General features: G+C 36.0%; 1 protein-coding gene across 1 annotated transcript; it reads right to left on the bottom strand.

The window, feature by feature from the left end:
• Positions 1–1,529: 1,529 nt before the first annotated feature.
• Positions 1,530–13,555, bottom strand: Lnk (SH2B adapter-like protein Lnk). The gene is made up of 4 exons (XM_088226049.1): positions 12,411–13,555; positions 7,595–7,901; positions 4,209–4,390; positions 1,530–1,949 (listed from the first exon to the last, which is right to left on the bottom strand). Exons 1-4 carry the CDS (start codon positions 13,089–13,091, stop codon positions 1,752–1,754), a joined length of 1,368 nt encoding a protein of 455 aa, XP_088082175.1. The 5' UTR covers positions 13,092–13,555; the 3' UTR covers positions 1,530–1,751.
• Between the last annotated feature and the right edge of the window lie 455 nt (positions 13,556–14,010).

The raw sequence follows: 14,010 nt of genomic DNA, 5'->3' as shown, positions 1-14,010 counted from the left end.
GTTGACAGTTTATCAGACTTTCCCCACCCTCCTCCTTCGTTTTCCCCTGCAGAAGTAAGCAACCAGTTGTTTTATTTGATATTTTAATTTTGTAAATTTTATTCGTTCTAAAAAATAATTTTAATGTGCCAATATGTCTTCTTGCTCATACTGATCATCGTGGTTTCAGATGTGACAGGGTTTAAAGAACACCCTGTATTTATGCTTTTAATATGATTAGATGGGTTTTTAAAGCTGTGTCTGATAGGGAAAAATCAAGTTTTTTTATATAACAGTGACGATATGTATATTCATCACCGACATGTCTGCAAACATTTAAATAAACTCGAAATATTGTCGATTAAACAGTCGAATGACAATCTATCGGCTTTATTTGTCGGAACTGAGGGACGGCGGATTGACGAGGGAGGAGGTGAGAGTTCTGGCTAGCAGTAGGTTCTCCCGGAGGCATCCGATGATGTCCGCATGCTCCATTCAGGAGCTGGAGTGGTATTCTGAATATTCTCTACCGCCTATTTTTATTTTTTGAATGTGACAACACTTTTTTTTATATAATGGCCACACTGTGTTTTGGGTAATGCTTAAGGTCACAATAATGTTCTAAATGAAAATCATCATGTCTGATTACACATGTTCATGTGTTTGGACGTTTAATCATCAGTGTGGCCATATATGAAGCAAAAATTAGTTGTATGGAAAAAATAAATATTCCCAAATAAACCATTCTCTAGGGGATAGAGATGATTCATAATTGCACCCCGGGTTTAAAATAAATATGTGTATCTTCCGCACAGCAGTAAGTCCACAATAGACATTCTTTAAATGATCAACATGACCACCGACATAATTACCGACATAACTGTCAGTTCGGAAAACGAACGCCTAGATGCAAAAAATAATGTGGCTAGATCCTGCCCTATTAACCCATTGCACCACTAATTAAGATGACATAATTTGTTCATACAACACACTATTTCATTTAGACACATTTTTTTATTACAATACCATTAAGACTAAATTAATATTTTGTAATAAATAATGTGAAATAAATTGTGATTATTACATTTTATTATGAAATCAGTAACCGAAATGAACTTTTTTATGTCATTATTATGAATAAATTTATTGTCATTCAGTTTTAATGTAAAAAAAAAAATCACTTCAAAGACAAACCGGCGAATCGCCGGCTTTGTGAGTCAGTGACAGATTGACCTTGGCCGGCGATTTGCCGGCTTTGTGAGTCAGTGACAGATTGACCTTGGCCGGCGATTTGCCGGCTTTGTGAGTCAGTGACAGATTGACCTTGGCCGGCGATTTGCCGGCTTTGTGAGTCAGTGACAGACTGACCTTGGCCGGGGATTCGCCGGCTTTGCGTTGCAATGGGTTAAGGTCGCAATAATGTTCTAAATAAAAATCTACATATATTCAAATATTCATACTTCGTGTGGCCATAAATGAAGCAAAGTTTTGGTGCATGCAAAAAGTAAAAATCCCCAAATTAATCACTCTCTAGGGATAGAGAAGATTCAGAATACCACCCCTGATGTGGGAAAAGAAGAACAGTCAAATTGAAAGTTAAATTGTTGATTGATCAGTCATCAAAATAGACATGTCGAGGGAAAACTCGGTACTGTTAGGAGGCGAGGTAACACTTCAGATCATCTCCGTCCATTCTCCTTTCCGGCTTATATCTAAATAGTAAAGGGGGTGGTGGATTAAGTCTACGGGGTACGGGATACGGGGGCGGAGCCCTAGGTCCTCACTTGACGGTTGTGCGGGTTGCTGATGACGAAGTCGGTGAGGGTGACGTCGGCCGTGCCGCCGCTCTCCAGCGGGATGGGGTTCTGGCGGAAGTGCTCCAGCATGTCGTATATGTTGGGGAACCAGAGGTGCTGCACGCGACACTGCCCCATGTCGTTTAACGACATGCGCAGGTGCTTGGCGCGGCCCTGGAGAACATAAACACAAGGTTGTTAGTAAAAATTTGCGGTGCCTAAAATTATTATATTTTCTAAATTATTAATTCTAAATTCGATTGTTGCAAACTCCTGTTTATTTCAACACTTTATTAATAACATATTACAACAGAGATGAATAACATTTAAGAAAAGGTAATATAGAAGTCTAGGCATCTACAGGGGTGACCTGTCAATGGCTGGTTTAAGTAGCTACTTTACACACTGCGTAACATTCATCATTCTGCCTATATTTGAACATCTATATTTTTTCAATTCTTTCATCTGTTGATGTTTGTGAAGTTAAAGAACTGAAACCTTTATTTATGCGGGTGAGATTCATCTAATTAAATTATTACACCTACATACTAGGCAACGCCTAAAAATGTTATTTTTTCAATTTCTATACTTCTTCATGGACCAGGTGGATTTATCAACAATATTTTGAGTTTGTCCAAATTTTTGCAGACAAGGACCGGATTTAACTCCCTGTTAACACTTTATATACATATACAGTTTATATACATATAAGAGCGGGCATATTGCCTTAAGGCAATTTCTTTTACCTACCCAAACCGTTCAGTTTGAGAAAATTACAACTACATGGACATATTGAATCTTACAATTTTAGACGAAAATTAAAAACAAAGATTAAGAAAATAAAAATACATAAAAAAATTAACACTATACTATGAAGAGGGGAGAGGGGATGGGAGGGAAAGAAGAAGGATAAAGGAACAACTTAAATATTTAGATAGTGACATTTCAATCTTGACTTAAATGTAAATAAAGAAGCGTCTCTAACATTAGTGGGTCTATTATTCCACAATTGAGCAGCTACTAATGTGAAAGAGGGGGCAAGAAAATTAGAGCGCTGAAAGGGTATTAAAAGGGTTCTCTCGTCACTAGAACGAAGAGATAGTCCGTGTTGCGATAGATGTTGGATGAGCTCTCTCAGATAAACAGGTGAAGTGGGATTGAATGTTTCTTCTATGCCTGATACTGAGCCAGTGTATTTGTGTGCGGTATTCGGTTATGTAGTCGAATTTGCAAAGATCAAAGATATATCATATACAAACATATACCAACACGTAGAACTAGACAAAATAGTCTATATTATTGTCACCCTTCTCAAACCAACTATCTTTGTCAATCACCTATACCGCGTACACACAGATTAGGAAATGAATGTACCTCTCATATCGACATTTTTAACTCGAATATCTGTGAATTCAAATCATGTCATAAATATTTATAAATATTTTATTATCTTCTATAGTAACGATTAACAAATCATTTACAAAAGCTACTTATGCTAACGATCTGGTGTTATATATATATATATATGTTTGGATGATTTATATATCGCCATTTTTGTGAAAATCACCTCAAGGGCGCTGTACAATAAATAAATATCCCAGCACGTCTTGCAGCTACAGAGCGCATGGACAGTTGGGATTCTAGTTCCTCGTTTCCAACTATAATATATAACAATTATAATATATGGGAGTTTGATAACAGCACGTCTTGCAGTTACAGAGAGCATGAACAGTAAGAAATCTAGCCCCTATTTATATATTTTTTATTTTATTTGACAGTGAAGTTTAGAGTTAAAGTGATATTTTAAAAACGAAATAAAAAGCAAATTTATACAAAAAGAAGTTAGATAACAACAAGTCTTGCAGCTACTGGGCGCATGGACGGTTGAAATTCTAGACCCTGTTTACTAAATTTAGATATTTGATTGTTGATAACATTTACATAATATGATAGCTAACACCACAAAGTCTTGCAGCTTCAAAACGCATTGACGAGGGGAATTTCAACAACATAATAATGATTTTAAAAAGTTAACAATAAAAAATGATAAACAAAAACACAATAAATTTTATATTCATATATACCATCCTTTTTATATCTTTTGTATGCTGACATACATACATGTATATATATTTTTTTCTTGTCATTTTTCTTTTTATGTCCATGTTTTAATATTTTACATTGTAAAATACACTTGTGCCGTATAATCCAAACCATCCGACACGAGTGTTGACTTAGAGATTACACACGCGTTGACTTATGGCTGCGATAACTTAATCATGTTCATTATTGTTCATTGTGATCGCTCAAATGCTTAGCATGTTTTAGTTATTTGCGATTGAGCTGGATGGATTTTTGATTGGTTACTTTTTGCATGGTTCTGAGTAAAAAGAGGTTCCACAACAGTAATTTCTCATCTTCTCCGGGTCTGACCTGGAAGTTGAAGGTCAGCACGAACTCCCCGTGGCGCGTCTCGCTCTGGCGCACCAGGTACACCCCGTGGCTGGACGGGCCCCCCAGCAGGACGCTGACGGCCGCCTCCGAGCGGGCCAGCGTCCCGTGGAACCACGGCCAGTTGCGCAGCTGGACGGCCAGCTCCTCCTCAGCGGCGCCGGCTGGAAAGCAAACAACGGATTTCATTATTTAGAATATTTAATAACTGAATTCAGGCACTGGGCAATTCCATGGTGACTCACGTTTTTTTAAATTTTAGAGTAATTTAACTATTTGTTGAATTTAAATTTTTACTTGCAGCTACAGAGCGCATGGACAGTAAGAAATCTAGCCCCTATTTACATTTTTGTTTTTATTTTATTTGACATTGACATTGAGATTGTGGAATACAGTCCAAACTGTTACTTGTACAGTACAAAAGCAATACATTAATAAAAAGATTAAAACAATTTTGAATAACACTAAATGAAGATTTTTCTTTTTTAAATTACATGTATTATTATTTAAAACTACTACTTAGGTAACTAATATAAATATACATATAAATACATACTGATAAAAAAAAACTGATAAGAGAAATATTTTGTACTTTTGAATAAAATCAAGAAAAGGAAAAAAAAACCTCAATAAATAAATTTAAACAATTTTGAAGAACAGTAAATGATAAAAAAAAATGTTATCTAGAACTATTAGGTACTAGCTTCTCCTACCCATGAAATACAGGTGAAGGGCCGTCCTATATAAACTAAACTAACATGCAATGAGTCACCAACGTCTTGGTACTTATTGCCTAGAGCGTGAAGTCTATTGATGACTTCATTATATATTTATATATATATATATAGTTGGATAATTTATATAGCGCTATTTTTGTGAAAATCACCTCAAGGGCACTGTACAATTAATAAATATCCCGATACGTCTTGCAGCTACAGAGCGCATGGACGGTTGGGATTCTAGTTCCTCGTTTTCAATTAAGATCAATAAAAAATTATAACAGATAGGAGCTAGATTACAGGACGTCTTGCAGCTACAGAGCGCATAGACAGTTAGAAATTTAGCCCCCATTTACACATTTAGTGTATTAATGATATTAAAAAAAAGAAAAAATATGAATAATAAAAAGGAGTAAGATTACAACATGTCTTGCAGCAACTAAGCGCATAGACGATTGGAATTCTAGACCCCATTTACAAAATTTTGATATTTTAATGTTGATATATGAAAGCTAGATAACCAATCATCGTGCAGCTACAGAGCGCACGGACGAGTGGAATTCTAGCAAAGTGATATCAATAAATTTATAAAAAATAGAGCATAGTGGTAAATTGTTCAAGTGTTCGTGCCAAGAAGTAAGCAATAAAAAACTATATAAATCAAACACTGTTTCAACTCCATGGTTAACAAAGGGAGATAGATGTCCGAAGAGAAGCTTTTGTAGACAGTAGGTAGATACTATATGAAGTCGAAGTATTGTTGCCACAGTATTGGTAGGTTTGCCAAAGTGGTGTTTTTGGTACATTGAAATCAATAAGTGATAAAATTGCAGGGGTATCAAACATAGAATTATTATTATTGTATATAAATTTAGAAAGTCTGTTATAATTCTTCTATCGCTTAATCTTAATAAGTTCAAAATATACAATAACAAATTATAATCTAAAAATTCGATACTAACACCCAATTTAAAATTAATAAATCGTAAAAACTTATTCTGAGCTCTTTCAATGCAATATTGGTGATGTGTTTAGTTTTTTCCCCTCTCCTTCTGTATTCATAATAAATCAATGCGAAATCTGTGATTGGTCTTGCTTTTTAATTGTTTTCTTGTACTTTAGCTTGTTAAAAATACTGTATGATTTCCACAATAAATAAATAAATATAAAAATATAAGTGATTATATAATCGCAACAGAATTCCATCAAGATTTGTCGATAAATAACATAAATTGAATATACAAATATGAATTTTCCCTCTCTGTTGAAATAAATTTAAATATGAACAACTCCCTGGGGAGGAAATCCAGCCAGTCTGCAAGCATTTGGACATAGTCAAACATTGTTGAATTACTACCTGGTAAAAGAAGAAGTATAAAAATTAGAAAATTGTTTTCAGGCGTTGCCTAGTAGGTGATTTGGTTCAGCCGGATGAATCTCACCCACGTGATAAAGGTTTCAGCTCTTTTACTTCACAAAAGTCAACAGATGGAAGAGTTGGGGAAATGTGGATGTTCAAACATGGGCAGAATGGTGAATGTTACACAGTGTGTAAAGTGGCCACTTAAACCAGCCAATGACAGGTCATAAGCCCTGTAGATGCCTAGACTTCCATATCACCTTCTCAAAAATTTTCCCTCTCTGTTGAAATAAATTTAAATGTTTAATAATGATCAATTTATTAAAGGAATGATCCATATTGACGTCTGTATGCAAATGTAACAAAAGTAATATGTTAGTGTGTCAACTTAGCCTTGTACTTGAATTCGGTCAATATTTGAACAACCGTATATCGTCGGCAATAAGTGAATCGATTCAAAATGGTTTTGTATATCAATGTCACCATACAACGAGAGCATGATTACCCACATAATAATCTTTTTACTATTACATACTATATATTATATTATTATTATGAATAATTTATACAGCACTATTTTTGTGAAAATCACCTCAAGGGTGCTGTACATAGCCCATGGACGGTTGAAATGAGGAAGTTTAGTGCTACCGGAAAATGGCTACAAAAAATGTTTTCATACATGTGAAAAAAATTAGACCATTTAATTGTACAATGAAACTTCTCTAAAATGTATGAAAAAATGAATAAAAACAAATTAAAATGTTTTGAGTATGTCCAAATGTTTGCAGAGAGGCGGTAATTTCCTTCCTAGGGAGTAATTTAGATCTAAATTTGTCGCAACAGAGAGGGAAAACATTTTTTAAAGGGAATATGGAAGTCTAGCTATTTACAGGACTTATGACCTGTCATTGGCTGGTTTAAGTGGCCACTTGACACACTGTAACATTTACCATTCTGCCCATGTTTAAACATCCACATTTCCTCAACTCTTCCATCTGTTGACTTTTGTGAAGAAAAGGGACTGAAGCCTTTATCATGCGGGTGAGATTCATCCGGCTGAACCAATTCCACCTAATAGGCAACGCCTAAATTTTTTTTCTTCCAATTTTAATACTTCTTCTTTTACCAGGTTGTTAATTCAACAATGTTTTGAGTATGTCCAAACGCTTGCAGACTGGCTGGATTTATTATTTAGTTAAATGAATGTAATAATCCGCGAGGGTTTATAATTAATTTCAAACAATAAAAAAAAACAGTGCTTCAAATATTCTTTTAATTTTTTCCCGTACCTGTCTCGCTGGGCTCCTCGGCCATGGCCTCGCTGCTCAGCTCGAAGTTGCTGCTGCCGAAGGCGCAGTCGCGGCGCGGCGGCAGCTCGGGCGCGGGCGCCGGCTCCGCGGGCGGCGCGGCCGGGTCGGGGGGCGCGGCGCCGTCGGGCGCGACGCCCTCGGGCGCGCCGCCGCCGCCCGCCGGCAGCGCGCCCGCCGGGGGCTGCGCGGTGGGCGCGCTGCGCATGCAGTACTTGATGGTGGCGAGCCAGGAGCGCATGTCGTCGGTGTCGCGCGCCTCGATCACGTACTCCATGTTGTTATCGGCCTGCAATCATTATGGATATTTTGTATTTACTAAAGTCATCGATTAGCAATGTAGAGGTCCTGAGGAGAGCTAATTATAAAAATATATGAAACGGATTAAGAATAAATATCGTGTTTTCAAAATCAATATGCATATTGTGGAAATGTTTACATATATAATTTTAAAAAAGAAATTATTAAAAAATATGTCACTAGAACATGGTGACATGTTTGGCATTGATAGTTGATGTTAAGATACGTGACGATGTTTTATAAAAAGTTTCGTGGAAAGGAACAAAGTTGAAAATTAACATGAATCGCAAAGTGTTAGGGGCATGGCCAATGCAAGGACCGTTTTTACAGGAATACAAAACAAACAAACAAACCATCATGCCCTTTCTCTGTAAGGGTAGGCAGAGAGGATAGAACGCCACATCACTCTGTATTTGCATACAGCACGACTTTTAACATGTCCATCTTTCAGTATTTGTTAGATTTGTAAATGCCTAGACTTCCATATTCCCTTCGAAAAATGTTTTCCCTATGTTGCAATAAATTTCAATATAAAATCAGCTTTAAAACTAAAAAAAAAAAAAACTAAAATAAAGCTAATTATTAACGACGTTCTTACAAGGTTACATCATTTTGCAAAAACGTTAGAGATGGGATAAATTGATCAATGTAAATTGATCGAATAAAAAAATAATTCATTTGATGTTGTTCATGAAAAAAGCATAAATGTCTTATTTTTGGTAAATAATTGTCAAAATAAAAAATAAAAGGAAGAAGAGGCCATAAAGGCTGCCTGCCTACTCCGAGAACTTCTGCATAGCCGGCAAATGTGCTGACAGATGACAGTTACGATGCATTTGTAACAATGGATGCAGATAGAGCAATAATAGCGATGATGTTGCGATTATTATTGTTTACATTAATAGTTATCTTTAGTAATAAAGGTTAATAAACTAAGAACTGTGACGAGATATGACAATCTTGACTTAATTATATGAAAAGTTGTGAATCATCTTTCATCTCATAATTATTTATGTAGTGTTTCTGTTATTAATTATTGCAACATTGTAAAATGAATCATTTTATGAAAAGAGATTACCGGTTTTCATCTTACGCAGAACAAAGAGCATATTGTCGCCGTTGAGGCAAAAAAACACCATATTGAAAAATCGTAATTTGAAATTTTGGAGAAATGGGGAAAATGCATACAACACAATTCGTTGGTGTTTTTTTTTTAAAACTCCATTGGTAACCTTTTCTTTCAGATACATTCTCATATATGAGGGTATTCAAAGCTCTATACATATAGTTGGATAATTTATATAGCGCCATTTTTGTGAAAATCACCTCAAGGGCGCTGTACAATTAATAAATATCCCAGTACGTCTTGCAGCTACAGAGCGCATGGACGGTTGGGATTCTAGTTCTTCGTTTTCAATTAAGATCAATAAAAAATTATAACAGATCGGAGCTAGATTACAGGACGTCTTGCAGCTACAGAGCGCATAGACAGTTAGAAATTTAGCCCCCATTTACACATTTTAAAAATTGACAAATAAATTTATTGTATTAATGATATTAAAAAAAAGAAAAAACATGAATAATAAAAAGGAGTAAGGTTACAACATGTCTTGCAGCTACTAAGCGCATAGACGATTGAAATTCTAGACCCCATTTATAAAATTTAGGTATTTTAAAGTTGGTATATGAAAGCTAGATAACCAATCATCGTGCAGCTACAAAGCGCATGGACGAGTGGAATTCTAGCAAAGTTAAAATGATATCAATAAATTTACAAAAAATAGAGCATAGTAGTAAGTTTGTCAAGTGTTCATGCCAAGAAGTAAGCAATAAAAAACTAAATAAATAAAGCACTGTATCAACTCCATTGTTAACAAAGGGAGATAGATGTCCGAAGAGAATCTTTTGTAAACAGTAGGTAGATACCGTCACCATGTGGTCCACTGGCTGCTGGAGAATTTCTAGAAACGCACGTGTCTCTTCTTGTTCTTCTTCGTTTTTTCATGTCCTTTTCACATCTTAACTCAGGTGTTCTGGCCAGTGTTGAGTTTTTTGTTACATATTTACACATGTGTTAGTAATATAATATATTCAAGTTAACTAACTAACTAACTAACTAGTTAGTATTTAATATAATATGTACATATAATAATATAACATACTAGCGGACCCGACAGACGTTGTCCTGCCCGAACATTGGCTTGCCTGCTATTATCTTGGAAAAACACTTTTCATCTAGGTACTTGTTTGTGATTAAATTCCAAAACTAAAAATTGTTGATATTTAAAAAGTATTGAATTTAAGTAGGTACTTTTTTATTAGCACATCGATAGTTATTTATGATTGTGCAACTGGCAGTTAATAAGTTGCGTAAAACTGAAAAATTTTGCAACCCTCTCTGATGCAAAATCTTTTTTTAATAAAACAAGTATGGAAAATTCTCAAATTTCCAATCAAAACACCGATCGATTTCAGGAAAGGTAATCATCGAGTACTTTGGTGCACCGATCTTCGTGAATATTTTTTTAAATATTCCGCTTAATGTTATCAGCCGTGTATTTTTATATTTGAGATCGCAATAAGCGGATTCCGCTGTGTATCATGTCCACCCTGCCAGGATTCGAACCTGGTTCCTTGAGCCGGGCAGGCGAATGTGCCGACCATTACCCCACGAGTTTATATTACCGGTCTATAATTGTTTATGATGATCGGAGAAAATATAATTAAGCTACTGGAAAACCTACTCATTGTTTTTTTTTGTCTTCCAAATATATATATTTTTTAATTTGACAAATGAGGAACATCAGCCTTACGGGAAATTGGAAAATAAATATTTTCTTGCGCGCAGTAAAAATTGGAGCATTAAATTGTACAGCAGAGTTTCCTGAAAATGAACAAAAAAATAATAAAAACAAATTGATAAATGAACTACTTCGAACGACGTCCCTTGTTCATATGAATCAACCAATGGGCAGAACTGATCACGCATCATGCTGCAGCCAAGTTCGAAGACATAATATAACAATTATTATAAAATCATCATCCGTTACTGATGGGTGGGAGGCGGCGGTGATATTCAAGCGGCGACGAGAATAAGCCGAAGAGAACCCCTGACGTCACACGCAGAATTATTCCAGAAATACAGAACTTTAAAAAATCGTAGCGCTGATAATGATATATAATTTTTTTTTTTTTAATTTTGAGCTTAGTTTAATAATCTATTTAAAAATATTTAAAACACCACAGAACTTTTTCATTGTGTAAAAAGATTGCGCAATTTTTTATAATAAAGCTATGAATGTCGATAAAACAATTTTTTTTGGGGGGGGTAGTGTAATAATAATAATAATAATGTTTGGATAATTTATAAAGCGCCATTTTTGTGAAAATTACCTCAAGGGCGCTGTACAATAAATAAATATCCCAACACATCTTGCAGCTACAGAGCGCATGGACGGTTGGGATTCTAGTTCCTCGTCTCGAATTATGATATATATGAGCTAGATAACAGAACGTCTTGCAGCTACAGAGTGCATGGACAATAAGAAATCTAGCCCCTTTATACATTTTTATTTTTTTATTTGACAATGAAGTTTAGATTTTAAGTGATATTTTAAAAACAAAATAAAAGGCAAATTTATAAAATTAGTAGTTAGATAGCAACAAGTCTTGCAGCTACTGAGCGCATGGACGGTTGAAATTCTAGACCCCATTTACTAAATTTAGATATTTGATAAAAATAATATGATAGCTAACATCACAAAAAGTCTCCGTTGGTTGTCTGACAATTATAGCAGCCCTTTGGTTTTTTCTTCGGAAATCTACTTTGGCAAACAAATGTTGATGAAAGTAGGTTAAATGCAGTCAAAATGCAATCCTTCAGGCGAATATGTGGTAAAACAATGTATGATAGGTGGACAAATGTCGAGATCCGTGAACTGTGTAAGGCTGAGGCATGCATTATCGACAGAATCAAGAAAGGGGTGCTGCGTTGGTTTGGACATATAGAGCGAACGGACAGCGAAAAAACGGCTAAAAGGAATGTCGATGGATGCAGAAAACGAGGAAGACCGAGAAAGACATGGCGCGATCAAGTCCATCAAATACTTGAAGATGGACTTGTCAAGAGCAGGAATAATCTGCGTGCGTTTCTTCATGAGAAGATGTATAAATGTAGAGGAAGCGAGGTATGTATGCAAAGACAGTGATATGGCGTTTTTATTATTATGGATAACTTACATAGCGCCATTTTCGTAATATAATACCTCTAAATTTTATTTTAACCTTTTTAATTTAAGAAAAACAGTTCTATCCTTTCTGCCTACCCCTACGGAAAATTGCGTGATGGTTTGTTTGTTTATCTATTCTAAGATCACGACGAAATATTAGAATCTCTAAATGATTTCCTTTTCCAAAAACGTCACTGCTTAATTCGTCAACATTGCTTAATTATAACATTTTGTGCAAATCACCCTTCCTTTGCATGTGATAAACTCACCTTTAAAACAAAAGTATTTTCGTGATCCGGCATTTCCAGGGCGGTTGTTTCTCTGGCTTCCGTGATCAGGAAGCAAAACACCCCGCTTCTGGGCTTCGGGGCTTTGGGCGGCGAATAAAACTCGAGCATATAACCCCCCACGGTCTTGACCAGGGCCAGCCTGCACTTCTCCCACTTGTGCGGGCCCCCCGGCTGCTCGAGGCTCTCGGGAGTCAGATAATTAACTAGGCCTTCCTTCCGACACTCGACCACTATCTTAGCTAGCTTAGTTTTAGTCTGCCGACCGGAATGGGCGAACTCTACTTCGTCCGAATTCTGTTTGTGAAAAAGTCCTTTTCCTCTCCGCAACCCCTTGAAAGACAGCCGTCTGAAGAAATGCTTCGGTTGCGTCTTGGGCGAATCTGTGTCTTCCGAATAGTCGCTTTCGTCGTGCCCCGTATGCGTGCCGTTGGGAATCTTATTCAGCACTTTCATTTTGCAAAAGTCTATCTGGAACTGCTCGGCGAAGCAGTCCACAAACTTCCGCATGAAATCTCTGTACGTCACGCTGTCCTTCACGTCCTCCGGCATGCCGGTGGCCATGTACTGCAGACACGATTTGGCGAAGTCTTGCGCCGCGGTCCTCGCGTGACGCTCGGCGAATTCTATCCAGTCCGGCCCGCTGTCAGAAGGACCCGCCATCGCGCGTAATTTGCGTATTAACTCCACTTGGAAGCCGTTGGACACAGTTTTACACGAACCGACACATCACTCGAGCGGCGTTCGCCACTTTTCTATTTGAAAAAACACATTCTTCACAGTTCGTCGCAATCAAAACAACACGGACGTAAAGCCGCCATCAATTTACTACGGAAAAAACAAGTTTGTGGGAAAATGTAGAATGTGCATGTTTCGCCAGTTAAAGAAATAGATATATGAGAATCTAGTGTGTAAAAAAGAGACAACAGTATAACTCAGATAGCAAATTGTATACTCAGGTTAGCCACTACATGTGTAAAAAAATGTAATTCCATTGATGAGCTAGTATCGTGCTCTAGCGGTGTTTTATTTTACTTTTTTGTGAGTGTATAATTTCACCATTATTCTTCTTTAAGTTTCAATACTAAATCACCTACTAAACGATAGATGGCAGTACTAAACTCAACATGTCTGTCATGTTTGTTTTTCTTTCGAAAATATAATAGGTAATAAGATAAAATAAAGAAATATCTGTGCCTTTCTTTTTTGCCTCTATGTACAATTAAAATAAAAAGTAACATTTTATGATTCATTCTTATAGAATCTTTATTGTTTTATGCAAAAATAACAAAAACTGTGCATAATTTTTATTTATTTAAATTAAAATTCCAAGAAAACATTTATTTGCATGGAATAATCAAGAATATTATCAAGAAATCAAAGCGCTAATTAAGAAAGTAATTATCATTCAATTACACAAAGTGGTAAATTAAACCGATACACAAGATTAATTCCGTAATTAAAGTTAAGTTTTGGTAAATTTTTCTTGAGAAAATAAAGTTTGTCCAAATTGTTAGCAGACAATTTGCTACGCAAATCATTTTGTATGAGACCTGCAGTTGAAAACAGACGCTCTGAGGCA

Source organism: Micrasema longulum, unplaced genomic scaffold (assembly GCF_059751315.1).
Source record: "Micrasema longulum isolate JH-2025_06_02 unplaced genomic scaffold, ASM5975131v1 h1tg000403l, whole genome shotgun sequence".
In the NCBI taxonomy this organism is placed as follows: Eukaryota; Metazoa; Arthropoda; class Insecta; order Trichoptera; family Brachycentridae; genus Micrasema; species Micrasema longulum.
Note: the sequence above shows the minus strand (reverse complement) of the source record. Positions and strands in the feature narration are given on the sequence as shown.

What these genes read in the sequence shown, in the direction of transcription:
- Lnk (XM_088226049.1), bottom strand. Translation starts at nt 13,091, where the DNA reads ATGGCGGGTCCTTCTGACAGCGGGCCGGACTGGATAGAATTCGCCGAG. An exon ending in AAAATACTTTTGTTTTAAAG is followed by an intron (nt 7,902 to 12,410) that starts GTGAGTTTATCA and finishes TAATGATTGCAG; the next exon opens with GCCGATAACAACATGGAGTA. An exon ending in TGCTGACCTTCAACTTCCAG is followed by an intron (nt 1,950 to 4,208) that starts GTCAGACCCGGA and finishes TATGTTCTCCAG; the next exon opens with GGCCGCGCCAAGCACCTGCG.